Source organism: Oryzias latipes, chromosome 8 (assembly GCF_002234675.1).
Source record: "Oryzias latipes chromosome 8, ASM223467v1".
In the NCBI taxonomy this organism is placed as follows: Eukaryota; Metazoa; Chordata; class Actinopteri; order Beloniformes; family Adrianichthyidae; genus Oryzias; species Oryzias latipes.
The window spans coordinates 11087740-11113777 of NC_019866.2; the positions used below are offsets into that span (position 1 = coordinate 11087740).

General features: G+C 39.7%; 4 protein-coding genes and 1 non-coding gene across 6 annotated transcripts in view; 2 read left to right on the forward strand and 3 right to left on the reverse strand.

Moving 5' to 3' along the window:
- Positions 1 to 2560: 2560 nt before the first annotated feature.
- Positions 2561 to 7019, reverse strand: LOC101174919 (uncharacterized protein C16orf59 homolog). Its single transcript, XM_004071427.4, has 9 exons — positions 6497 to 7019; positions 5844 to 5893; positions 5061 to 5631; positions 4932 to 4985; positions 4763 to 4841; positions 4467 to 4611; positions 4053 to 4148; positions 3202 to 3395; positions 2561 to 3126 (listed from the first exon to the last, which is right to left on the reverse strand). The coding sequence occupies exons 1-9, from the start codon at positions 6598 to 6600 to the stop codon at positions 2977 to 2979; spliced, it is 1443 nt and encodes a 480-aa protein (XP_004071475.1). The 5' UTR covers positions 6601 to 7019; the 3' UTR covers positions 2561 to 2976.
- trnat-agu lies at positions 6247 to 6320 on the reverse strand. Its single transcript has one exon. It is a non-coding gene; the product is annotated as a tRNA-Thr (tRNA).
- A 1579-nt stretch (positions 7020 to 8598) lies between the features above and the next one.
- Positions 8599 to 13287, forward strand: LOC101175163 (heme oxygenase 2). Its single transcript, XM_004071428.4, has 7 exons — positions 8599 to 8720; positions 9221 to 9308; positions 9722 to 9816; positions 9973 to 10090; positions 10204 to 10695; positions 10953 to 11076; positions 11154 to 13287. The coding sequence occupies exons 3-7, from the start codon at positions 9755 to 9757 to the stop codon at positions 11279 to 11281; spliced, it is 924 nt and encodes a 307-aa protein (XP_004071476.1). The 5' UTR covers positions 8599 to 8720; positions 9221 to 9308; positions 9722 to 9754; the 3' UTR covers positions 11282 to 13287.
- Positions 13288 to 13734: 447 nt separating this feature from the next.
- On the reverse strand, positions 13735 to 18436 carry LOC101154780 (dnaJ homolog subfamily A member 3, mitochondrial). The gene is made up of 11 exons (XM_023957551.1): positions 18082 to 18436; positions 16463 to 16599; positions 16301 to 16384; positions 16004 to 16210; positions 15781 to 15933; positions 15540 to 15687; positions 15094 to 15158; positions 14776 to 14904; positions 14578 to 14693; positions 14395 to 14492; positions 13735 to 14078 (listed from the first exon to the last, which is right to left on the reverse strand). Exons 1-11 carry the CDS (start codon positions 18314 to 18316, stop codon positions 14059 to 14061), a joined length of 1392 nt encoding a protein of 463 aa, XP_023813319.1. The 5' UTR covers positions 18317 to 18436; the 3' UTR covers positions 13735 to 14058.
- Positions 18437 to 18587: 151 nt separating this feature from the next.
- The window catches only part of LOC101155031 (mitochondrial import inner membrane translocase subunit TIM16), an 87378-nt gene continuing 79927 nt past the window's right edge, over positions 18588 to 26038 (forward strand). The window contains exons 1-6 of one of the 2 annotated variants that reach the window (XM_011478177.3): positions 18588 to 18749; positions 19912 to 20008; positions 20156 to 20236; positions 20521 to 20591; positions 21138 to 21324; positions 22320 to 22396. In XM_011478177.3, coding sequence (XP_011476479.1) covers positions 18690 to 18749; positions 19912 to 20008; positions 20156 to 20236; positions 20521 to 20591; positions 21138 to 21324; positions 22320 to 22396 — 573 coding nt within the window. In that variant the 5' untranslated portion in view covers positions 18588 to 18689. The remainder of the gene's footprint in view (positions 18750 to 19911; positions 20009 to 20155; positions 20237 to 20520; positions 20592 to 21137; positions 21325 to 22319; positions 22397 to 26038) is intronic. The other variant, XM_023957547.1, reaches the window with a different exon arrangement.

Sequence of the window (26038 nt, forward strand, 5' to 3'; positions counted from 1 at the left end):
CCAACATTCAGAGCTGCTAGAGTGAGGGGAGTAAATAGATGGCCGTGATAGAAAATACAGGCAACCTCCTCCTTTTTCCCACCCACACACGCACTGCAAATGCCAGTTCTTTCATTTCTTTCTGAATGAAAGACAACCTGGTTGTAGATGATCCCCAAGGATGCCCGGCTCGCTCTTTAGCAAAAATAGAATTAATCTCAAGTGCTACGTTTCTGTTTTTTACGCAGACGAATCTTTCATTCTTACCTGTTAGGTCAGGGACATAAGTGAGTACAAATCTTTATCTGTTGGCCTTTCAGGCCTTAATGTGTTCTCTGTCTTCTGTGCGCCAGGGGCTCCTCAAAATCACCTTTAAAATGCTCCTAATAAAGAATAAAGGGATACTGAATCTGGAGTTGTACCATGGATAACAAATCTAGTTTAAAGTGTCTTTAAGAATATGCTGGTGTGATTACAGTTTTCAGCCAAACTCTTTTTTTCTAAATACAAGCCAAGAAATTCTGTGCATAATATCTGAGCCACATCTCTAATTATCATCTCTGCTGCGCTGGTTAATTAAATCAAACTATTGTTACTCTATACTGCCTTTTAGAGTCATGTTAACAAATTAAGAAAAACCCAACACTCAAGCACAGAAATGCTTCTGTCTGCACAGAACAACGGTTGTCAGGATTTCAAGGAGAACCTGAGACTGAAATGTTCATTCAGGGGCAATCAAATTATAACACGGACCTAACAAGCAGCTCTCCCAGCAAAAGACGTGTGCATGAGCCAAAACGAAATAAAGGAGGGGAAAGTGAGGAATGTGTTTGTGCAGAGCAGGGGTGCAGGGGGGAAAGGGGACGCTCAAAAGCAGGAGGGAGAGAAGTAAAAATTCTTTACAGCACTGCTTGGTTTCTGTGGATTTGTATGTTGGCTTGTTAACTAAAGGGGGACTTGAATAAAAGCAGCGAGTAGCAGTGCATTTTGAGAAGTGCATGAGAATGTGTGTGACATACAGGTACTTTCCAATAAGGTTCCACTTTGGAAAAGGAAAAACAAAAAGTGGGATTTCCGTTTTGTAACCAAAAGAGGCATGGGAAAAATGTAACAAAGGCGTGAGACAGGGGTAACCTGGGCAGAGGAGCTCTGCTAGTGACAGGCAAAGCAAGGCAGCAGCTGATGTATGCAGGTCACAGGAAGGCTGCGTTGCGTAGGTGCTACTCCCAACGGGACCTGTGTTTAATGTTTACATGATCTCAAAGATGCTTCCTTGCCTTTTCCCATCTCCTCACAGGAGGAATCAAGATCAAATAAACAGACTGGAGTCCCAAGCTGTTAGAATCTCATCAAGATTAGCAGCATCATATTACCTATGGTGTCTCAGCATTAAACATTCTTAATGAAAACCTCAAATTTAGTGGTCATTTTAACAGGAGGATGCTAAAAATGTTGCTTTATTTTAAGCCCAGATGGAAATATTCATATGATGTTATTTATCTCTTTTGGGAAACATGCCATTTGCAGCTTGCAGCGCGCAGAGAGCCAGGCTTATCGTCTTTGTGACTCACTCAATGCTGGGTGTGTGCATCTCCTTGTTTGTGTGAGCCTGTGGGCTGGTGCAGCAGGACTCAAACACCCACGTCTTGCTGCGTGGACCCAGCGCCACCTGTCGTCCAGTCTGCCTCAGCCCCTGACATCCACACGTCATCAGTGAGCTTCCAGCCTGTCGGTCCTCCAGCATCTCTCGCACACACACCCTCAAATTACATCCGAGATGGGCAAACCGAGGAATATCAAAACAGAGCCAAACATTGGTGGTTGAACATGGTTCAACTGTGCTATGCCAGCTCAATGTGGAAACGAAGATCAAGAGTCAATCACTTTGTATGATTACAGATGGTGTCTCCATCTGTTTTTCTTTTCTTTTTTTATTTTATTGCACGCGTTTTGAAGAGAAACCTACTGATAAGGGTCCTCATTTGGAACAACAACAAAAAAACAAATGCAAGGAGGAAGACCAATATGTCAGAATGGCCTTCTTTTGTTTTAGCGACAGACTTTTGTCTTCTGTTTACACAAATCCAAAGTACAGCAAGGCAACATGCAAGCAGCTGACAGATACGTACAACTGGTTTTGCTAGAATTGCAGAAATATGGCCTTGGATCATCCTCTTTACATCCTAATAATTGATTGCTTCTGTTAAAAGCCTGAAGTTCCAGAAAAACATGGGACTCATTAGCATCTTCTGAGGTCACTTCCTCTGCAAGCTGTACGCCACCTGCTGGCTCACCCCCGTTTGCACTATTTTTGACAATAACTGCTTTGTTATAGCTGTGCAAACCAAACAATATTGGGGTGGGCGTAGTGCAAAGGTAGAGTGGTCAACCTCTGATCAGAAGCAGGTTGGGTTCCCCCCTACCCGCCCATATGTCTTGTCCTTGGGTACAGAACCCCACATTGCTCCTCATGGTTATAGGTTGGCACCAGTGTTAGTCAGCAGAGCTGCCATGTGAATGTTTGTGCATGGGTCTGTGAGTGTAAAGCGCTTTATGCCTTCTAAGAAAGTAAAGCGCTGTGTAAATATTTACCATTTAATATTTTCTGGAAAACAACAGTTGGATCACAGAGGTCACACTCATTCCACATTTAATGCAAAAAAAATACATTTTAACACTATATTTAAAGATTTCACCCAGAGAGCCCACACGAATCTAAATTCTAAACCTGCATTTTCTAATTCACGTTTATGGATTTCCATCAATCTCCTAGATCTTTACATGCTTATCGTTTAGGATCACATCAGACCAGAGAAGGCTGCGTCCAGATTGGAAGGCCAGACAATATCACGCAAATCACAGCTGACATTAACAGACAGAAATATTTGTGCTTCAGCTTTCCTCTGTTGAAAATAATTGGGCACAAATTAACGTTTCGTTCATAAAATGTGCTTTCACTCCGTTTTTTAAACTTCATGAACTCGGTTACATCCGTCCTTAGTCAGGTTCTGAGTCCAGGACGATGGCGGGGAAGCGTTCCCCTCCTTCACCCAGCAATGAGTACATGTCTCTGAGCATGCTCGGTTTAGGACATCCAGAGCCGGGTCCAATGGAGGAAAGGTGAGAAGAGAGAGAGTCCCACAGTACCTGCAGCAGAGATTATGGTCACGTGATCTAATCTGAACAAAATCTTATAGAACACATTATGAGGAAAGCTCTAACCTGTTCCAAGTGAATCTCTTGTTGCAGAAGTGCCACGCTCGCCCGTAGCCTCTCCACTTCTTGGAGTTCTGCTTCTGTTTTACAGGTTATAATCAGGGGCAGGGGTGAAGATATCCCATCTCTCCACACATCGTTTGCCCCAGTGGGGCAAAGACAGCCTCCCTCGGGCCTCCATTGATCCCATGCTTTCCACTCTGATGGAAAATATGGTTATTTTTAGAGCGTCAGCAACTGTACCCTAAAACGTTTTTCTGCTCAGTTGCCTAAGCTTTAAATAGAAGGGGTCTTTGCCTTGGCTCATCTGGAAAGATAGCTTCAAAACTCCGCAGTCACAGGGAGGGGATCTGAAAGTACGGATCTGACACCTGGGCTGCACCGCAACTGCTCCGCATGCCGAGTCGGAGAACCTAGATTAACTCGTTAGCACACCGCAATCGTTTTTCCAAATACTGTTTGAATTATACTAATTAAAAGCCCCTCTCATAGGAAAAAAAATGTTCAAAATGAAATGCGTATGCAGCTACGAGGTGCAAATCCCTAAATTAGTTGCATGTGTTCACTTCACATGATAAAATTCTGTGTGGGGGGCTTAGAAATGAATGGAAACATCCCTCTCGCACTTATTTGGCAGCGTACTTGTGGGGAATTTGATATTTAACTGGCAACCATAAACCGATCTCCTTCCCAGAAGATGACTGGAGCACAATTATGGGGATTGTATAAAAGACGTCCATGAAGACATTTCTGATGAATCCAAATTATGCGTCATTTTAAACCATCATGGTATTTATTTTATTTGGAGAGTGTGTGATGTTTAATGTTATTTTCTCATGGATAATTACAATTCTTACCTTGTTTCACTTCATCTGCCAAGATCTGGAGCTCAGCTGTTGTCATATCCAACCTTTTACGGCTCTGAGGAGAGCCCTTCTCATTTTGTCTGCTACCTATGAAGAGGCTGATGATTAAAATACATATTTATGATGGCCGACCTTCAGCAGCGCAGGGTGAAGATGAGAAACTCTGAGGGAAAGTTAGTTTGAATGAACATCAAAAAAACAATCTTTACTCCTCAGGATCGTGGGAAACTGTTTGGCAGGGAAAAAGCTTTCTAAATAGCTCTTACAAACTCGCTTCCTGCCAACTCTTGTGGAGTTTCCACACAAACGCCACGTTTTCTCACCCACACGCTTGTGTCATTAATCTACATCACTGATTTTCACCACTCCTAACTTTGAACACTTAAGTCTGAACAAGCCTTTTACCCCGCTCTGCGTCCATTTCAGATGTATGATTGGCAAAGATCTCCTCCGTCTGTTGGTAATGCACAAGATCGAACGCTTTGTGAGTCAATCTGTCCAGCTGACCCCTGGTCTTATCTGGAGAACCACTCGGCCAATCCTTGGGAAACTATAGGGGTCAGAAGAGCCTTTTAAACTCAAGAGTTTTTTTTTAAACTGTATCAATAAAGAATTCTAAAATAAAAAGAATATCTATTTGAAGCATGTGCTCAAATTTGCACAACATGGAAATACAGTTTGCCACCCTAGAAAATAGTTACCATAGTTCTGACGCGATCCAAAAAGTGATTCCTTTCAGGCACAGGTTTATTTTGCAGGGCAATGGCCTTCTCCCACAATCTGTAGATTATATAAAGAGAAATATTTGTTCAGCTACACACCTGCTGTGAAATTAGGAATCACTTTTTAGAATTTGAATCAAGATTTAACCTGATGTGTTTACTCCGAGAAGCTCGCCATTTTGTCGCTTGTTCATGAAGAAACCTGTCATGTAGCAAAGTCAAGAAATAAAAAAGCGCATCCAAAATTTAAAAAAAAAAAAGCTTTAATGATTCATACCTATTTTGTATATGCAAACTGTTAGTGCCACGTAGTGGTTTATTTAGAGAAAGGTTGGAGGCAGATGCAGCATTGCTCGGGTCATCTCCGCTCTGCATGTTGCTCCCGTCCGTCTTGTTTTCAGAGAGTGGCGTGGTGATCTGATCAGGAGTGGCAGATGCCGAGACAGTCTGCTGCAGTTTCCTCAAGGCATGGTGATGATCAGTCTGGACTAAAGGAGGGCGATTTTGGATTACTTTTCTTTTACAGGTGGATTTGGACTTTCCAGATGTGCCGGTTGCTGAAAATCTTGAACTTGTTTTGGGGCGAACTGTTGACGCTGATATTTTGTGTTCTTCTTTGTCACAGCTGAAGGGTTTAGAGGCAGCTCTGGCTGCATTTTGACTTCCTTTAGCAGGAGCACTTTGACTCAATTTACCCATAAATGTGTCTTTTTCCTTTTGAATACGAGATACATTTGATTTTAATGTTTTTCTAGAACTGTCTGAGCCTGTGCGAACTCGTAGAGCTTCTTCCAGTGCTTTTTCAAGAAGTTCTATATCTTCTTTCTCCCTCGATGAAGAGTCAGCATCTGAAAATGCAAGGATACAACTCAGTTATTCCAGCTAATTATAATGGTATCATAAATTTCTTAGTTTTTTCTACCAAATTTGTTGTTTTCTAATTTAAATTTGCTGTTAGTATTACTAAAATAGACTACATACCTTAAATTATTAAGGTTAATTTTTTAATCAACCATTTTTCTTCTGACAACCCAGACTGATTCATTTTACTTCAACTTACCTCGGAGAGCATCTTCTGCAAGTTCTGACTCCTCAAACGATTGGCATGTTCTAAATGAAAATTTAAAAAAAAAGAAAAAGATTAAAGGAATTGGATTTAAGGATATAAAAGTTTTTTTTTGTCATATGCACAGTAAGGAAACAGGTTTCCCTGTACAATGAGATTCTTACTTTGCTTTTCGCTCTGAATGCCAAAATTTTAAAGGTTAAATAAAATAAAATAACATAAAGATAGAGTAGGATTATATTTACAGGATTGCAACACAAAAAACATTATCAGAGGTTCATGACAGTATAAATATGCAAACTGGTTTTTGTACACATTGTGAGTTAAATACACATAATAATCTATGTTTTAAAAATAGTCATGCTTTAAATGCAGATGTATAGTTTGCTTAAGTAAAAGGCACTGCTGGGATTCGAACCCAGGATCTCCTGTTTACTAGACAGGCGCTTTAACCAACTAAGCCACAGCGCCATGTGGTCGCCACATGCCAATTTAACCTGATGAGCAGAACACAGGGCCTAAGATTACTCTAAATGTATTACTCACTGTGTGCACAAATGATAAAAATACATTAGTTATAAACAACATTCATTCCATGTTAAAAATTTTACTGACATAGCCTTGGAGTTTAACGTATGTTTACTTACAGGTTATTTAAGATGTCCACATAAAGCTGAATGGAGTCGTTGAGCTGGGTTTGTTCGTCCTTATAAATCTGAATAATTTCTTTAACCGTAGATATCAGCGACATAGTTCTTCATTAAGTAAGGGCAGAGTTCTTACTGTTCCTCCGTTACAAAACCAAAAAAACCGAATGGCCGATCATCAGCGAAAAAAAACTAAAAACGACGCGACAATTGGTTTCCGTACATTGTTTCATCGGTTTTACACCGAACAACATTACCTGTTTTTAAATCTGGCAACGTTAACTGAGTACTAAATACCCGCCAGCTCGCAGATAACGGATGCGGAAGTTACACTACCTAACTTGAGATGCAACTAATAGTTGCAATTTAAAAAGCAAACAAACTTGTATTTAAAAATTGAACCAACGTATTTAAAATAAATCTGTCTTTTTCTTCTTTTCAAAAACACGCACGCAGTACTTGTCATAAGGTAGCTATCGACACATGATTGTCTTATTCAGAAGTTTTTAGTTCTCGCGAGACTTACATTAAAGTTTGGGTTAGGAAAAGCGGTTGCTAAGAGAGCCATTCGTCAAGGACAAAAATAGTTTGTACATAATTTGGATAAAATTCTATATTTTTAACAGCAAAAGAGGAGTGGGATTCTTGTTATTCCTCACAGACCTTAATGCAATTGCAAACGTATACCTACATGACTTGGAAAGACAATTGATCAGATGCCCAACAAACTGCAAGGTCACTGAAACTTGGATAAGGATGCAAATGCAATATCAGAAAACCATTAAGAGAATAGTTCCATTTCAAAGTATGACGTTAGTCAGATCTTTTCTTAGACAATTCTCTGTTCTTTTTCAACTTCAATTAATCACTGGCGTAACCAAAGCAGTTTAATGCAATGCAACAGCTTGTTGGCCCCACTGGAGTGAAGTGATTCATGTTGAGTGCACATTTTCCCCCACCAGCCTCCTGGAGCTCAGAAGCAGCGAGGGGGAAGGCCCTGCGATCAAACATCTGACATAAAAGCCGGCATACTGGCATGAAACTGGCTCATTGAGCAGAAACACATCCAAAAATGTACACTTTGTTCCCTGACACACACATATGTTTGCTGAACATATTTCATGAACAGCATGAATGAATCATGTATGCACATGAAGAACCAAAAAAAAAAAAATCTTCCTCTGACTTGGATCTGTCTCTCTGGTGCAAAAAAACAGACAAGATTGGTCTGTGTGCTTATGAGGGAGAGATTAAGATGTTCTGGTTCAACTCTCACAGGAAAATGTAGTTAAGTTACACAAGAAACTATGTGGAAATTGTTATTTTCAGTCAAACTTTTACTTTCCAAAACCTACATATGCATTTTAATATGTATTGTTGTTGCTGCTATAAGGCTTTTAACCAATTCTTCTTCCTTTTGGAACGCCACCCCGTTATTAATCCAGCTACAATGGCTCCCCATCCGTTTCCGAGTGCATTTTAAACATGGTTTTACCATGCAGAGCTCTTAATATCCCCTTTACTATGTAAAAGACCTCGTGCAGCCGTACACTCCCAGCAGGTCCCTGAGATCATGTGACCAGTGTCTGCTGGTTGTAAAGAGAACCCGGTTTAAACTAAAGGCGAGAGAGCCTTTGCAGCAGTGGCTCCATCACTGTGGAACTCCCTTCCTCTCAACCTTACATCTGCAGACTCAGTTTTTTCTTGTAAAAAAAAAGCTGAAAACCTAGCCTTTTTATAATTCTTTTTCTATACTCTGTGATCCTTATCTTAAAAGGTTATTATTCTTATTATTGTGTTGTTTCAAAGAGAAAAACCCTTCAACTTAATATTCTCTACAATGACTGTTTTTAGTTTGCTTATTTATGTAAGCCAATTACTCCTGAAATAAGAGATAAATATTTAAACTAGCCTTTCATTGTACATTTAACCAACAACTCAGATTTGTGTCCTGTTAAAAAAAAGCATAAATAAAATGAAAATAGAACTCATTTCTTAATACCTAAAAGAGTAATAGTATAGTATCAATAAAGGTGGAAAGCAAACTCCTGTCAAAAAGAAAACACATTTACAAGAAAACTACAAATCTGTGCTTTAAAATACTACAAACTGACGTCATCCGTTAGGCTCCGCCTTACGCTGCAGAACGGGACAAATGTGTTGACGCAGATGAAAACTGAGTGTTAAATATTGACTTGTAATATAACGAATGTACCAAATTAAGGTTTGTTTCCTATTACTGAATCAACATGTCAGTCAGAAGAAGAACAGGTCGAATTTGTAGCGTGTCGTCAGCCGCTTTTAAACCTTAGAGTTTCTTAGCTTACTACGATATTTAGCTTTAGCTAGCTAGAGTCATCCGGTAAAGTTAGCTGTGGTGGTCAAAATGGTGTTCCGTTATATTTTAAAAAAGATAGTGTTGTTAGTGGTGTTACTGTATTACCAAATTTGTTTCTTGTTTTAGAATTCTTGTTAGAATGTGTGAAAGAAACAGAATGACTTGAAGTCTCGACATTACTGCTAGATTACCGGTCATCATTCTGGGAGACCTGTCCTGTGGTAAACGCCAGAAGCCTTGTTGTTGTATTGTGTGTCATTTGAGCTGCTGGGGTTTCTGGTTGGCTGCTTTATGCAGGTCAAGCAGAGGCTATCTTTGTAAAACAACTGAACCAGATCTCACCAGAATGACCTGCTTCAGCTTTTACTTCTTGTTTTCCTTTCAAGGTAAATACTGCCAGGCGCCTCTGATGATTTAGCTTGTTTTACTTTGGGGACTTTCATAATCATCTGCAGATTTTCTACCCCTTGTTTGGTGAGTTTACCTCTCCACTGCTTTTATGTCGAAACTGCTTTATAAAGCTGCTGTATTCTGTATATATCGGATTTGTCTGCTATTGGATTTTAGTTGTCAAAGTTGTCATTGTTTCATTCATTATTTCCTAGAAATAACAAGTCGATTAGTGTTAATAGCCTCATGTTAACACAAGCATTTAATGAAAAATTGATCCAATATTTTGTTGATGTTATATATTTTGTGATGGGGATTTTTAAACATTAATATAGTGTAATGCTTGTATTTTGTTTGTTTTTCTGTTTAAGAGATATGTATTGAGTGACCCCTTAGATTTAAAGTCATCTTTTTGTTTATTTTCTGTTCTAGTTGTTGTTTTTAGGGTTTTGGTGATTTTGACCTCAACTTTTTTACCTTCCTTGTAAATATTCTAGTGTGATAGCATTTCTGGAAACATCACATCGCCAATGTCTGCAGAGAAAATGGGGACAAGAGGACTGGGGAATGAAGAAAAAGAAGGCGCTCTCAGGTAAATCGGAAATATGATTTTGTTTTCCAATCAAGTAAAATGTGATTATAAATTATCCTGCTTCCAAGGTATTTGTCAATTTATCCGGTTTTGTTAAAAAAAAAAAAAAAGTCTTTGGACTAGACGACTCATTTTTTGATGCTTTGCCCTTTCCAGTCCAGAGGACCTATCAGAGATGCTTGCAGCAGGGACCAAAGAAGTTCACGAAAAGGCGGAAAACACGCAGTTTGTGAAAGATTTCCTCAGGGGACGAATCCGCAAAGAGCTCTTCAAGGTTAGATTGGTTAAAATTGAAGAGGGGTCAGCTTTTAAAATAACGAACTACTGCTTTGTTATTGGAGAGGTAAAGAAATGTAGCACTAACTGTGCATTTCTGTCTTCGATCAGCTTGGCGCTGTGGCACTTTATTATACATACACTGCCATGGAGGAGGAGATTGAAAGAAACAAGGACCACCCCCAGTTTGCTCCACTCTATTTCCCTGCAGAATTGCACCGTCATGAAGCTCTGGCTCGTGATCTCGAGTACTTTTATGGTCCAGAATGGAGGAACCAGATTACATGCTCCAAAGCCACCCAGTGTTATGTAGATCGTATCCACCAGGTAGGGGAGGAAGATCCGGTGTTGCTGGTGGCCCATGCCTACACTCGCTACATGGGGGACCTGTCTGGGGGGCAAGTGCTAAAGAAAGTCGCACAGAGAGCTTTGAAGTTGCCTCCCACAGGAGAAGGCCTGGAGTTCTATCAGTTTGATGGGATCCATAGTGCCAAAGCATTCAAGCAGTTGTACCGAAGTCGGATGAATGAGTTGGAACTGGACATGGACACAAAGAAGAGACTGGTGGATGAGGCTGTCAAAGCCTTTCAATTCAACATGGAGGTACGAGGCCAGAGAGAACAACTTTAGGGATTCTTGTAATGTTTCATACTGCACACATGAGAGCTTTTGTGCATGTTTTGACCACCTTTCTCTAAATCTGAAACCAAAAAAAAATGTTATTACTGATAAAACAAGGGATTGTGCTTTCGCATTTACCTGCTAAATCATCCGACTTATCTTTGCCTTGTTAGACTGCTGTTCAAGTATTTTCTGGAATATTCCAACAAAACTGTGCTTGTCTTCTCTCTTTTTTAAAGGTGTTTGAAGAGTTGGAAGAAATTGGCAAAACATTTCAAGAGGATGTTTTAGATGCTGGGATGCCAGTTCATGGAGCAATGGACGGAGACATCAGCAAATGTCCATACTATGCTGCCAAAATGGGTAAGTACTGTTTTATGAATTCCACTTTTTTGAAAGGATTCTGTTCTCTAGTTTGACGTTTGTCCCTCTTGTCCCAGCTGCATCAGGAGGAACAGCCTACATGTGTCAGATGGCCATGGTTGTGCTCCGACACCCAACAGGGCAGGTCCTGTTTGCCACCTGGTTTGCTGCCTTGGCTGGACTGGCAGCATGGTATCTGATGTAGAATCATCTGCAGCTGTGAGACAAGTCTTTAACAAAGCACATCAAGGAGAAAGATTTATTTTTTCCAACTTTTGATCATATTCCAAATCACCTTTTGATTGTTGTTTTTAGAAATTAGGATTCCAACACCATTCATTTTGTCAAAGCACACCGTATTGAAAGAGACTTGGCACTTTGCCTCCCCACTGATGACTCTAGAGCTTTTACAACAATGAAAACTTTCAAGAGAAACTGAAAATATAAGAAAATGCCAAGTAAAAGCAATATGGTGGATAAACGTTGACCAACGTTACACTGAGACTATTAAAAAATAGAATTATTTTTGCTGTAACTTATTTTTCTCTTAGCAATGATGGATTTATGGGTTGTCTTAACTTCATAAATAAGTTTAAAATGAAAATATTCCATCAAAATAATCTTTGTTTCTAAAAGAAACTCTTTTGTTTCCAAACTCCCTTTCTGAATTTTATTTTGCTAAAACTGCTGTTTGCCTCAAACCCCACATTACATTTACCTAATTGCAGTTGCTGAGTGTTTTTTTTTTTCTGTGCATGAACAAAAAACCGATAAGATCATCCTCCCTTATCGCAACAAACGGTCATTATCATAATTATTGAGGCAGACCTAGATTGAAGAGGCGTTTTCCTCCCCCGTAGCTATTATATCATGACATTAGCATTACAATGTGTTACATTTGTTAACAGTCATGATTTAAAAATAAAATACTGTGTTTGCTTTTGTTAGACAGACCGTCCCTTTGATAAGAGTTTGAAAAAAACGGTTTTATGTGGAAGTGGATCTTTATATTTATACTTTTTTATTTTAGCCTAAATCTATTGAAAAAAAAACACTTGAGACATCTGACTGGAACTTGAGAGCGTTTCTTTGACAAGTGCATGATAAACAGCTTTCAATTCCTAATGAATATTCAGATGATCATCTTTCCAGGTGCAGGTTCACTTAGTGTCTGAATTGTGTAATGATTGTCTGCTTAAAACTAGAATAGAATGATTAAAATGCACATTTCAGGTGAGATTTATCGTGTTAGAACTGTTTAGGTCAGAAACGGTTTCCCTCAGGCCTTGGAAGGGCTCAAAACTCCAGCTTTGTCCATTTTAGTTTTCCAGTGTGGTTGGATCTTCTGGAAGGAGCCTAGCATGAGGTACAAATTTGACAGCTGAACTTTAGTATTTTTAATTTTAGTATTTACTACTTAAAGCGGAAGCAGTGTGGGCCTCCTTATATTATGCAACATGGGGTCTGTAAATGGGCTTCTGTAAATTTCCATCAATTGCACACTGGCCTTTCAGAAGCCCTCACATCTGCTTTTGTATCCGTTTGTTGTGGATACTCGACAGCACTTCATTAACCAACATGATGGGTAATCTATACTGCATTTCTGAAGGCGCGGAGGTGGAGATTAGCATCCACTTTCCATTGTTTTTTTTGTTTTGTTTTTTTTTTTAAGCCTAAAAGGAGAGAAATATTTTGTTATTTGTGCAGTTTATGGTGTAAACGTTCACCAGATGTTTGATCTTATGCTGCCTGATTGTCATGGGAGGAAAAAGAATCTTAATTATTTTAAGAATGTTTAAGTCAAAACACCAAAGCAAACTTGTTTTTTTTTTGCTTTTAGCATGAATTATATTTTTGGAAAAGTTCATTTATTTGTTTACTTTTCAGAAATGAATAAAGAATAATAAATTCAACTGTAGGACCACAGATGGCAATAGTGGTTCAGGTTAAATTAATTTCGAACAGAGATGCTGTTTATTAAATCTCTGTATTCCCACGTTTATCTGTTGTGTATTACAAATTATGGATGTAAAATGAAATGTGTATCTCAGGAGGACATGTAGAGGCCATAACTGTTTGTTTTATTCGAAATTTTAACGGGTCCATCATCTTTGCACCTAATCTGTTTTAGCAGTAACTGGCTGTGTATTCATAAAATGTAACATGTGCTACTGTCAGTAATAAAATAAACTCAGTTTTCCTTTTCCCTCCGATTTTCCTTTTAGCAGATTATTTCTAATTTATCTGAAGGGTTTAGCATAAAATATCATCCAAAATGCAAATTGAAACTTAAACTGTCTTTTAGCTAAGGTTCACACGCTTCAATGCAGAATGTAGTGTGACTGCTTCCAGATCTAAAATAAGGTGTTTGAACAAGAGTGGGCTGAATAATTGGCCAGTCGGCTCAAATTCTATTTCAAACCAGAAACTGGAAAAAAGGTGTTAACTTGACTCAGATCTACTTTTGATCCCTGCATCAGATAATTTAATTTAGCTTAAGTCAATGCCAGCATTTCCAGAGTCAAATAATGTGACACTTTCTTCTCCACTGTAGACTACAGAAGAGGTTACTACTTTAAACATATTTGAGAAGGACTTTTTCAATATTTTCCTCTGAGAGACAAGAATTCTCTTCAGTTTAATAAAGCAGCAAAACGATGAGACTGCCCAGGTACAGCTTTATTTATTCTATACATGAGAGTACTGGGTGCCATGAAGTACAGGTTTGTACAGCCACACTGGCTTCCACTGACACTTGACAGGAAGAGGAGGTGCAGCCTCTTCGCTGTAGATCCACTGGAACTGAGCAACAAAGCATCTTCTGTGTGTTTTTAGAACAGATCCAAGTTGGTCATTTTTAAACGATTAATCCAAAAAAAAAAAAAAGAGAGAGACACTTCCTCATTTTTCTGTAAATTCCTTGTGATGCGTCCATGCTGCTTTGCATTGTCCTCCCTGCTGTGGTCAGCAGTCGATAAAGATTCAATTCCAAGATCTTTTCCCTGAAAAACATTGGGAAACATTTAGGTTTCAAGAGACACATGTTAAAGTAAACCAACATGTGTTTATTCAATTACTTGGGGGGGGGGGGGGGGGGGTCAAGTCTCATAGTTTGGTGATAAAATATCTACACTAATTTCTTTTAAAATTACACACCCTAATCATAAATTGGTCTTTTCCTAGCCACTAACTAATACTGCCCCCATGTGGAGAAAAAAGAACACTGCTTTCAAGATGAAGAAGTCACTAAGGATCCATGGTCCAAAATAAAATAAAAAAATAAATAAATGAAGACATTGGCAGTGTGGATCCTCGTACCTGTGCTGGTGGCAGTGACACCATTTACTGTCCCCTCTATTTCCGTTTCATCTTCTGCATAGCTGGAAATTAATGCTTTTTGTCTGTCTGTCAAATTCCTGCAAAAACGTACCAGATGTTATTTTAATCTCAGGTGAGAGACTGCATGCAGAAAACCTTTCATTGTAAAAACAAGCATCTTACTTGGGTATTTTTATTTTCACATGGATGTAGTGATCTCCAAAACCATATCCACTGACACGAGCAATTCCTTTTCCTGAAAGGCGAATTCTGTGGTCTGACTGCATTCCTGCAGGGATCTGAGAAAAATAACAATTGGAAGAAAAATCTTTCACTTTTTCTGCAAGTGTAAAATGTATAGAAGGTGGGGTTTTTACTCACAGACAAATTAAGTGTTTCATAAAGGCCTTGTGCTCTGGCCGTGCCCCCCAGGATGGCTTGTGCCACAGACACGTGAAGATCAGAGTGGATGTCTGCACCGTCCCTCCTGAATATCGGGCTTTTCTGGACCTACATCAAAATTACATATAAAGTCAAAGCTTTAAACAGCTGCACAATGATGTCAATTTTATGGTAACTTAACTCCTCTGATGTGTAACCAAGTATCACTTGCATCAACTATGTCCAACTCAACCGTGCATGCTCATACATTAAGATTAAATTGAAGGGGGTAGCGAGTTCATTCAATACAATCATTACCCGAAATGTGATGAAGATCTCTTTTTTTCCAACCGGCATTCGGACCGTCTGATTATCCTCCACTCCTAAGATGCACAGAAAGAACAGAGTTAGATTTATCAGATGCTGGGAAGGAATGAGATGTTTCTTTAAGTAAAGAAAAAATCCCTTACTACATCTACATTTGATAATTTATTTAAACGTCCCACTCCAATCATCTTTTGAGCTCTTTTAAAAGTAGTTGCAGTGCTAGGACAACAACACAATGAATGTTTTGATCAGCTTTATTCGAAACTTTTTACCAAAGTCCTATTTTCTGTTTTTTATGTTTAGACACTTGTTTACAACTGGCATTTTACATTTTTTTTTCAATATCAAAATTCTTCGAAGTGTGCCTCAAACATTTTGTGCTCATTAGTACCAACAAGAGCATATATGTAGGGTGACTATCTTCAGTGGAGACTGACCTGCAGGCACAGGAACCATCACGGTCTTCCTTTGCTTTGTCTGGCCTGTGCCGCGGCAGGAGTTACAGGGAGTGGAAACGACCGAGCCTTTGCCACCACAGCGCCGACAAGTTGAGCGCATCACAAATGGGCCTGTATTTATAGTTTCCTGTAGAGAAATAAACATGTTTGAATTAAAAAAAAAAAAAAAAAAATGTTTAAAGACAGTCTGAAAAAAAAAACAATATGCCAGAGTCCTTACCATGCCAGAGCCGTTGCAACTGTGACAGTGCTGGACCTTGGTGCCTGGTTCATGGCCCTTACCATCACAGCGCTGACAGGTAGTGTCTATGTTGATGGCTATCTCCTTGTTAACTCCTTTTGCTGCCTGGGTGAATGTCAGCTCCATGATGTACTGACAAACAAGAGAATCAGAGATGAACCCCGCTTTTTCGCTATAATCCCCATTTTATAATCCCATTTACCTCCTGTGGCTGATCGAAAATGGCGTTGAAGTCACCGAAACCCCGACCGCCCGAAAACTCTCCAAAGATTTTGCGGAAGAGCTCCTCTGGGTCCACATTGGTGGTCTGTCCGCTCCAGTAATGCTGGCCTTGACCAGCTTGACCAGCATCAAAGCCTGTCGAGCCATATGTGTCGTACTGCTTCCTCTTCACTTCATCACCAAGGACCTATGAAAGACAAAAAGGCCAAGAAAAGTCTTCAATTTCTGCCAAAACTTGAGAAATGCACGTAAAGCCTAAAGAGCGACAAAGACAGACCTCGTAGGCTTCAGCCAGCTGAGCAAACTTCTCTTTGGCTTGTGGATCATCTTTATTCGTGTCAGGATGATACTTTTTGGCCATCTGGGGAGCAACAAAACCACTGTCAGCTGTTTTGATAGCAGTGTGGTTAAACGTCACTGAAATCAAACAGCAGCAGACCTGGTAATAGGCTTTCTTGATCTCCTTCTGGGTTGCTGTGCGAGGAACCCCAAGGATCTGGTAGAAGTCCTGCTTGCTCCTAGAGGGGGTGCTTGTGTGGAATAACAGCGTGGAGACAGCATTTGGCAATTTGACACCTGAAAAATGTCAAGGAGGGCGAGAGAGCAAGCCATTAGTATTCAGTTATCCAGCAGCTACAGTGAGAATGCTGCTGGACAAGTACAAAGGGGGTCAGAAGGAGCTGCATTAGACTCTTAGTCGATCTAGAGCAGGGTTTGACACTTAAGGCTCCGGAGCCACGCATGGCTCTTTGGGTTTGAAGAAAAATTCAAACCATTTCAATGAAAAATGGGTTTGTAGTTGTGGTTATTTTGTTTTAGTTCATTTAGTTTTGTCATTTATGTTTTGATTTTGAACACATCAGATCATTGATAAAAATTTGTGGTAAAAGATTCTAATTACTTTCAAAGTGGTTTATTGTTTTTTGTTTTTTTTATTCTACATCAATGTTGTCATATATATAATCCATAGCAAAATACAAAAAATTTTGAAGGCACACCCAAGTCAAAATCCCATGTTTGACTTTGCTTTCGTGCATTTTCTAACATTTTCGGTTCAGCAGGAGGGTCTCATTTGAAACAGGGTGTACTTTATTTGGAAAGGAACTTGCATGGGCTGTTTGTTATAGGTTAAATTTGTTAAATTTAACACTGTTATAATGCAATTATTTTAATATTCAAAAGGAACATTTTGTAAATGAATTGTTTCATGGCTACAATAACATAAATTAATGGCATTTTCCTTAACACTGAGGTAGGACTTTGTGGCTCTTGCTGGGTTTTGGTCAGTAAGAAACTGATCCAATGGCTCTTTTGGACTGTAGACCCTTGATCTGGGAAAAAGTCTATGACATGGTTTGTATGGAGAAATCTACAGTGGCAGAGAAGTCTGTTGACGTTGTGCAGGACATGTATGAGAGCTGTCTATACTGTAAGTGTGACAGATCCGTTGAAAGTAAAGGTGCAGTAAAGATCAGCTTTGAGCTCCTTCTGGTTTGTTGTGATGATGGACAGAGTGGCAGTTTGCACAGGAATATCTGTGGACCATGATGTTTATCTGTATCGTAGCAGCAGCATCTTTACAGGAATAAAGTGTTTAATTAGGAATTCAATGGTGTCTCTTTACTTTTGCACTTGAAAAGTCACGTGTGCAACTTTCATTGATTAAAGCATACTACAAGCTAAAAATTTCAAAACATTTGGCAAAGCATTGCATAAAAAACAAAGAAAAATAACGACATTGACATAATTTAAAAATAAAAATCACATGTCACATGTCAGACAAATTGTTCCAAAAAAGGTTGCAGAAAGTACAGAACTACAGCAAACATCGATGCTAAACCGGTGTTTGACAACGAGCTGCTAGCTTAGCAAAAACAGATTACATCACTGTACTGTATAGATTTAACTCTTTTAAACAATTCTCAGTTAACGAGCCCGAAACATTTTTTAAATTAGTATTCCAACTCGGTCGACTACAAGTGACATCTAACTATCTACGGAGAAGTAAACAGAACATTTTTAGCTTAGTTTCAAGGGAGCTAATTTACTTTTCCTCACCTCTCAATGTCAACGCTTTTCCCGCGACGCCGCGCACAAAGCTCCCTTTACACCATAATCTGTCGGTCCCAAGAGTAGAAAAACGACGGATCTCTCCATTTTCAGGTGAGAAAACTGCACTGGCGATTCTCTGGCGTCCGGAGGACACCGCAACTGTGATCCAACGTGTGGAACACCGCACAGTTAAGGACGCCATCATGCTGACTAAGGCCACTCTCCGGCATGCACTGCGCATGTCAGGTGTGGAGTGGGCGTCACGCAAAAAAGAAAAAGAAAAACTAAAATTGTTTTACTTTAAAATATTTGTTTTACTTCCTGCAAAATAAATTAAAAACATACTCAAATAGAAAAATATGTATCCAGAAACAACCCATTAACCTTTGAAATGCGTGAAGAATAAAAGTATTTACATGTTTTAAATTCCGGGGCAACTCCTCTGTGTGCGGTGCCGAGAATTCCATCAGAAAAAGGAAACTCCGCATCATCGGACAACTCAGTGACACAAACCGAGCATACTCACAGGAGCCAACTGCCGCTGTCAGCTGAAGCAGCAGCACTCCAACCAGCTCGACATCCGGAAGGCACGAAAGTCAATTTGAGAGCGCAACATGAATCGATTCAAGACATCCAAATACAAAAACACCACTCCGAAAATTGCCAAGAAAGATGTGAGTAGCATACGAGCTCCTAGGTAGAACAAGTCTACCGGCTAACAATAGCACTTATTAGCTGAGCCACTTTGGGTTACGCCTGCTGTCTTCAAGGGATGTTGAACTTCCTTCCTGCATCTGGATGTCTCAAATATAAGAGGACCAGATTTCGAATCCATATGATTGCAAGATTTCTTAATCCATGAATGGTATTTGCATTCAGCAGGAGATTGCATGAACTGAAGCTGCTGGCCTCGTTCGGATGTTGTGGTTCGGGGAATTAACTATCGGACCTGTTAGCATCAGATTACAATAATTCTGTAGGATTTTTAAAAAAATATTTCTGTATTTTTATGGCTTTCGATGTATATTATTTATGTTCCCCACGCAATCTGCTGTTTTGTGCAATGCTAGGAATGCACAAAGATGTAGTACCTCTCCAGTCAGTGCACGAACAGCAGGTGGTGTTGTGATCCAATGAATGTTAAAACCAGCACTTTATATGGCAGGAAACCATTCCCATGCTGCAGTCATGTGCTTGTGTGTCTGCTGTTGCTTCAAACACTGTGCAAGACTGGACAAGACATTAAAGCAACTCAAACCATAGTGTATTTGTTCCATTACTTACATAACAACTAAAATAAAAACGACTTTTTTGCAACTGCTCCTCACTTCATCCAAGTAAAACATCTATTTAAAAATACATGCACTTATGAAGAGGGCTTTAGGATACACTACTGCATGAATCGGCGCATGAACTGCCGTGCAGAGATGATGGATCTATTAAAAAGCCCTCTGGTTAAAAAACAAAACACAATGTCTGCCACTTCTTTTGCACTCAGAGGCCAGCTCAGTAAATGTTTGAGCTTGTTGTGTGCAGACACTGCGCTCATGCTATGCATGCCTTGGTAATGTTATGCAAGAAGTTTGAAGAGTTCTTCACTGTGAAACTGGGAGTCCTTCCTCTTCCCCTCTGCACTTTCTGTGTGCATTGAGCTAAATCCTTCCTGTTGTATTGCAGCACTTATTTTCTTTAATTTTATAAATCTTTTTTTGCACTTGGTTACGCACAAAGTGGGATGAACATTACTAGATTTCATTTCAATGATTTGTTCTCAAATTTGACCATCTCCTCTATTATGATTCCTTATTCAGTTTAATTATTTTTCCTTAAATCTAGGAATGGATCAACAATGTTCGTGGTGGTTCCTTTTCCTGCCAGGGGAACCACATCAAAGCAAGCTCCAAGTTGGTGGCTTTTAATACAGAGCAGGCTGGTATGACTAAAAACAGGGTTTTACTACCATTCTTACTTTACTTGGTTAAAGCAAATGTTGTTTTTTTTCTACTTAAATAAGTTTATTTAATTACATACTTTACTGAGATGAAATCATACATTTACCTTTTATAACTTGTGTTTGCAGGTGGAGGCATGCTTGGTTTGACCTCAGTCAGACCTGGTTCTGATGGACAATGGACAGTCACGCAGATTTCTTGCCATTCTGGTAGTTTTTTTTTTTTTTCCGTTTCTGTTTATTGAAATTGGTGGTAAATGTCTTTTTGGTTTGGCACACAATTGTAATACATGCATTTGAAGAATAACATCCCAGAGTTGCATTTTCTTTTTTGTAGTGTCTTTACACATCAAATGCGAAAACCTGAACTTGATAGACTTAATAAATAGGTCAGATTTAGTGTGCCATTCATCTGCAAGGAAATTAGACTGTCTGTGTGCAGTTTAAGATGCAGTTTATAAACTGACCTGCTGCTTTTTTCTCTTCTATGTCAGATCTTGTGACTGATATGGACTTTAATCCGTTTGACGATTGTATCCTAGCCACCTGCTCCGCGGATGAAACGGTGAGCTATTTAATCGTTTAACCCTTGTGCTATCTTAGATGACCCCACCCTTACATTGACGTGTTCTCCCTACCATGACAAAGGTGGATAAAGGTGGAAAGATTTCATGTAATCCATGGACACCAGTGAAGATCACAAATCATTGAAGAAAAAAGGTTCAGTGCACTGTCTAGTTGGTCTAGATGACCCAACTCCCAATGTTAAAGTGCCTAGGATAGCACAAGGGATGATGTATGTAAAGAAATTTAAGCCTAAATGTACATTTCTGAGTATTTCTTTTTTCAAGTCATTGTGAATCAGGAGCAGACAAAAAGTGTTGGAAAAAGCCGGGAGCGGTGACTTAAGGTGCTACTTTTGGCAAGCTGAATGTAGCACTAAAATTATAATAATCATAATCAAATGGTTTAAAAATAGATCAAAGATGAACGGAGTGAGATTTTAATCGCATTTCTTTCTTTTTTAGCTGAAAAGTTATATTTTTTCATAAAGGTGGTTAGTGAGGAATTGAACTAAAAACTTGCAACCTTTTCCTTGTTTCATGTCCAGGTGAAGCTGTGGCACTTGTGTGATCCAGAGCACCAGCAGCCAAGCGATCCGAGCCTGACGTTAAATCCAGGTCAAGGGAGGCTGGAGCTGGTGCAGTTTCATCCCACCTGCTCTGGCCTTCTTGCTGTTGCCACCACCAAGTCTCCTCTGATTTGGGATACCAGTCGAAAAGATGCACCTCTAGCAGGTAAATGGAGAGTAGGAACTACACTCGGACTGAAGGGGAAAAGTTGGTTTTAAAAATATTTCACTTGCAAGCTACCTAAATTTGTCTGGCTCATCATGTACCGTGTCTTTGAATGTAACATTTCAGTCTTTGTCAGTTGATCTACATGTTATGTTTCTGTCTGTGACATAATTACATGACGTAGTGAAGTGGGGAGTTGCTGTTTTAATTTTTATATTTTGAGAATGCATGACTGACACTTCCTACGTTTTACAGCCCTGTGGCTCTGTCTAAGTTCTGGAGCAGCAGAGGTAATGTTTTGGTTTAAAGTCCTGCTCCCAGTCTTTCTGAACTGGCCTCAGGATGTAGTCTCTATCCTCTGGCCTCACCCCCCCCCCCCCCACCACCACCCCCACCTCCACCACCCCCCTGTGCACACATCGTGCCTCTCCTCCACCATTCCATGACAGCTCCCCTGGCTGCTGCTCACTGCCGACCCAGTCTTTCATCACACAATGTCTTTCAATCACATTTATTTATTTTTTTTAATCTTTATTTACTTGAGGATTAAGATCTAAAAGATGAACTTGTTTTTCAGAGTATTTGGGTTTCATCTTCTGTCTTATCCAGAAAACCTTGTCTTCTCATCTGTCTGGTGTCACGATGAGTTATGTAATGTACACAAGCTGAAGAAGAAGGTCTTTTGTGTGTCCGACTCATGATTACCTGCATACATATAACTGACAGATAGAAACCGTGTTTATTTTGATCTTTTCTGCATTCTTTATGCTTGAATCATGGCTTCACCTCTTTCCTCTCATTGACTTTTCATGACTGATGTGTTTTTGTTGTCTCGTTTATTTACATATGTGTCTTCACTGTTCATTGTACCTGTTGTTGTGACTTCCTGTTTTTCTCAAACATTTTCATATTTCTTCTGCTTTTTTTAATCAATTTACTAGTCGAAGTTAAACAATATTTAAAGGCTTTTTTACTAATCAGCTGTTTGCCGGCAGCTCTGGAACAACATGGAGACCAGATGCAGAGTCTGAGCTGGAAAAGGGATGGCTCCCTGCTGGCATCCTCTTGCAAGGTGAGGTTGGACTCGGCCACATCCATATTACAAGGATCTGCCCTCTCCCCTGGGGCTGTAACAAGTATCTGAATACTCAGATATTCTCAATCTATTCCCATAAATTCGAAAAAGAATATTTACAACATCCGAGATCGCTGACTGTCGATCTTTATCAATCTAGTAGAGTATAGTAAAAAAAATACCCTTCTGACTTTGTAATTATTGCCTTAAAATGCATAATATAATTGGTAAAGGTTGTTTTTTTTTAAGGTATCCTATTAGTGTTATTCATAAATGAAAAAAATAAAAACTCAAGTTCATTTTACCAAAATAAGTTCTGAAAAACAATTTTTTTATTTGATTTTTATTTGAAATGGTTTATTTCAAGCAATCAAAGCAAGAATAATGCACAAAAGAAATACAATCAGCAATTATACATTCATACTAAGACATATCAAACTTAAGATAATTAGACATGAAATCAAAGATTGCTTGAAAGGGAGTGGAAGGAAGCAAACTTATATAATCCCACGCCTGTTCTACCGTACCATTTACATTACATGATTTATTATTATGACTATCTAAAAAAATGGTAAATAGATTCGAATAAAAAATATGATGAATATGAATTTTAGACTAGTACAAAAATCTTGTGATCAGTTTGTAAAACCTATCTATTGGAATCACATTAAATTGTAAGAATGGTGGTTCGATTAGTGAACCATTATTCTTGATTTTTGAATTAAGTCCTACTCTCCCCATGAGTTAAAAAATCTTCATTCAAAACTATTTAAGGGTCTGATTCCTGTAGTTGCAGTTTGTAGCCTCTAGGTTCTGCTAGTTCCTAAAATTCCGAGCTGTATAGATCATAACTGCAGGGCTGTGTTTCCATATGGAGTTTATTTTCTTCAAATGCCAACAAGAGTAATCATGATTATTCATTAGCAGCTTTTGCAGAAGTGAAAAATGGTTGAACTTGGAACGCTCTCTAATTGCCAGTTTTAGCATTGCAACAGGGATGCCAAAGACAGTAAATGAGGGCCTGTGGAGATTTTCCTCATCAGATTGGAAACTGTTGGCAATGATGCCTCAAGTAACAGCAACAGGCTTCGTGTGAAAGCTTAATCTACCATGGTTTAAAATTGAAATCAGCCCCCCTTAACCCCTTCTCCCAGCATGCATCTCTTTATGGCCCCATCAAACCCAATGATTTTGGTTGAACCAGCCCACAACCAGCATTTAGCTCACGGGTCCAACGATTGTGCGAAGGAAGACACAAAAGTGGAACTGACAGAAGAGATCGAGAACCTCTTTGCAGGCTGCTGTTATTATTGCCATTGTAGGAGGAGTACGAAAGGAAGCTGCTGGAAAGGGAAGAGAGGATCGTTCTGTTTTCCTCCTCTGAAGCTACACGTTGACTGATGTAAATTTGAGACACGAGAAGCTTACCAAACCTATAACCTTTGACTCCCAAACGCACCCCATGCACCTACTTAATAGGTACGACTGTTGTTCCTGTCCTCCTTGTTTGTCTTAACTTTGACAAGGGACAAATTACTTCGCCTGTCAAAGGCTTTCATCATGGATTTCCAAATCGGGATATTCTTGACAGGATAATCGTCCTCAACGTTGCTACCAAGCCTCCCATCAGCATCAGCTTTTTTTTGAAAGAACAAGACAGCTGGGGAGGAAGAGTGTGTTTTGGTGGGGTCGAGGGGGGCCTCTGAATTTCCAGCCTTGTTGGGCTGTGGTGTCATTTCACCGAAAAAAAGGCCCCTTTCAAATCCAAGTTATTAAAGCAAATAGAGCCTACCGACATGTGGGTCCAATTCCCAGCCCTCCTATAGCGTAAACTTGAGGGCACAGGGCCGGGTTGGGGGAGGATGAAGGGGAGACCACCTCTTCTGACAGTGGAGATCCTGACAGGTTTCATTTGAACCTTGAGGCGTGTACTTATAACACACTTTCAAGGAGAATGGCAGCATTCATTTAAGTTGAATGAAGTCCACAAGTGATTTGAGCAGAGATGCAGAAAAGCCTGTATCATATCTGAGGCAACTGGTGGAGTCCTCAGTTTACTTTTGTTCATAAAATAATGTAGCTCTACTCCTAACTGCATTTCTCATACTGCAGGGGAGTAACTGATGAAGATCCCGCTCTTTCCCACTGTCCATCACCACAGGTCTTGATGCTGGTAACCATGGGAGACTCGGCGCAGCAGTCTGGCAGCGTAGTTTTGTTTGATGAGTGCAGGGAGCGATCCCTGGGTGGAGATTCCCAGCATCTCTGTATGTTTGCGTTCATGTGAAGGTTGTGTGCAAGCCGACCTGCGTTGGAAACTTATGAACAAGCAGCTTGAGAATGAGGCTCCGCCTCTTTGATTAAACAGCTGCCACCTCTGCGGATACACAAAGGTACACATGATGCGGGCCCTCCCATCTGTGCGTTTTATGAGTGTAGATGATGTGGATCTCTATATTCGCCATCTTCATCGCCCCTAGAGTGTGTGTTTTTCTTGTTTGAGTTTATGGGTGCACATCTGGAGCTGAACAGCCCCAGATTTGTGTGTTTGAATAGGCAGATAGTATTCTTGCTCGTGCTGTTTGCACTATAAAATGAGATAGGGCTCAAATTGACTTTAATTGGGAGGTGTGTATATATACATATGAAGTATGTATGTTTTTAGAAATTTAAGTTAAAATCAAAAACAAAGAGATGTTGGTCTAATTCTGGTAGTTTAAGAAGCATTGCACTTTTAGATCATTCTTATTTTTAGAGATGGTCAAGTCAATTTATGGGCAAAAATAAAGCTTGTTATGTTTGCATTAAAATCCATGTATTTGGTTATTGGTTTTGCTATCTAAACTCATGCTAATTTAGGACAAAAATGGGAATCCTCCTCATCCAGTAGTCCAGCTTAAATGTCTATCCCCCCAAAAAAATCCCAGATGAGCATGGAAGAATAAAAAAGTGAGCAAAAGCAACTAAAAATAGCTTGTAGTGTTGTCTTTTTGAAACAGGTGGCTTCTTATCCAGAGGTGGAGGAGGAGTTGTACACACGTGTTGTTCCTGTGGTGCTCTGTGAGCCTTTGGCTTAGTCCTAGGTCATGGAGGCGTGCCGGCATGTCTGTGGAACATCACAGTCGTGGGTGGGCCACACTCACATGCCCGCAAGATGGACAACCAAGGAGATTGGGCTAAAAAAACAACATTAGTCAAAACCCTTGTTTGCTATCCCAGTCAAAAACAGCAAATAGATGCTTTCTTTGACTTCTAAGAGCACTGCAAAAAGAAAAGCAGCATTTTTGCTCATCTTTAATGTGGGAGGAAACGGCAGATGCTGCTGCTGATGTTCGCTGACGTTTGATGTATTTATGTAAGCGTTACTATCGTAGTCGGCCTCCTGAATCACTTCGGCAAGTGTTTTTGTGTGTGTGTATGATTTAGACGATGTGATTATAAGTATTAGCTGCTCTGTTTCATGCACCTCTGTGATCCCAGTCACACAGCAGTATTGAGTGACACGGCTGCAGACACAAATGTCCTGCACAGCCTGATCTCATTAGGCCCCATTTCCTTCCAATCATACAGAAGTCTCTCTGATTGGCTGCTTTGATTGATGCCGAATGTGTATTTTGGCTGGCCGGGGTCAAGGCGCAC

Excerpts from the sequence above, each read along its gene's own strand:
- LOC101174919 (XM_004071427.4), bottom strand. The coding sequence starts at position 6,600 with ATGTCGCTGATATCTACGGTTAAAGAAATTATTCAGATTTATAAGGAC. Across the intron at positions 4,986-5,060 it reads AGTTTGCATATACAAAATAG|GTTTCTTCATGAACAAGCGA; the intron begins GTATGAATCATT and ends GCTACATGACAG. Across the intron at positions 3,127-3,201 it reads AAGAGATTCACTTGGAACAG|GTACTGTGGGACTCTCTCTC; the intron begins GTTAGAGCTTTC and ends TCTCTGCTGCAG.
- LOC101175163 (XM_004071428.4), top strand. The coding sequence starts at position 9,755 with ATGTCTGCAGAGAAAATGGGGACAAGAGGACTGGGGAATGAAGAAAAA. Across the intron at positions 10,696-10,952 it reads CCTTTCAATTCAACATGGAG|GTGTTTGAAGAGTTGGAAGA; the intron begins GTACGAGGCCAG and ends TCTTTTTTAAAG. Across the intron at positions 11,077-11,153 it reads ATACTATGCTGCCAAAATGG|CTGCATCAGGAGGAACAGCC; the intron begins GTAAGTACTGTT and ends CTCTTGTCCCAG.
- LOC101154780 (XM_023957551.1), bottom strand. The coding sequence starts at position 18,316 with ATGCGCAGTGCATGCCGGAGAGTGGCCTTAGTCAGCATGATGGCGTCC. Across the intron at positions 16,600-18,081 it reads AAAAGCGTTGACATTGAGAG|GTGTCAAATTGCCAAATGCT; the intron begins GTGAGGAAAAGT and ends GACATTTTTCAG. Across the intron at positions 16,385-16,462 it reads TCAAGAAAGCCTATTACCAG|ATGGCCAAAAAGTATCATCC; the intron begins GTCTGCTGCTGT and ends GTTGCTCCCCAG.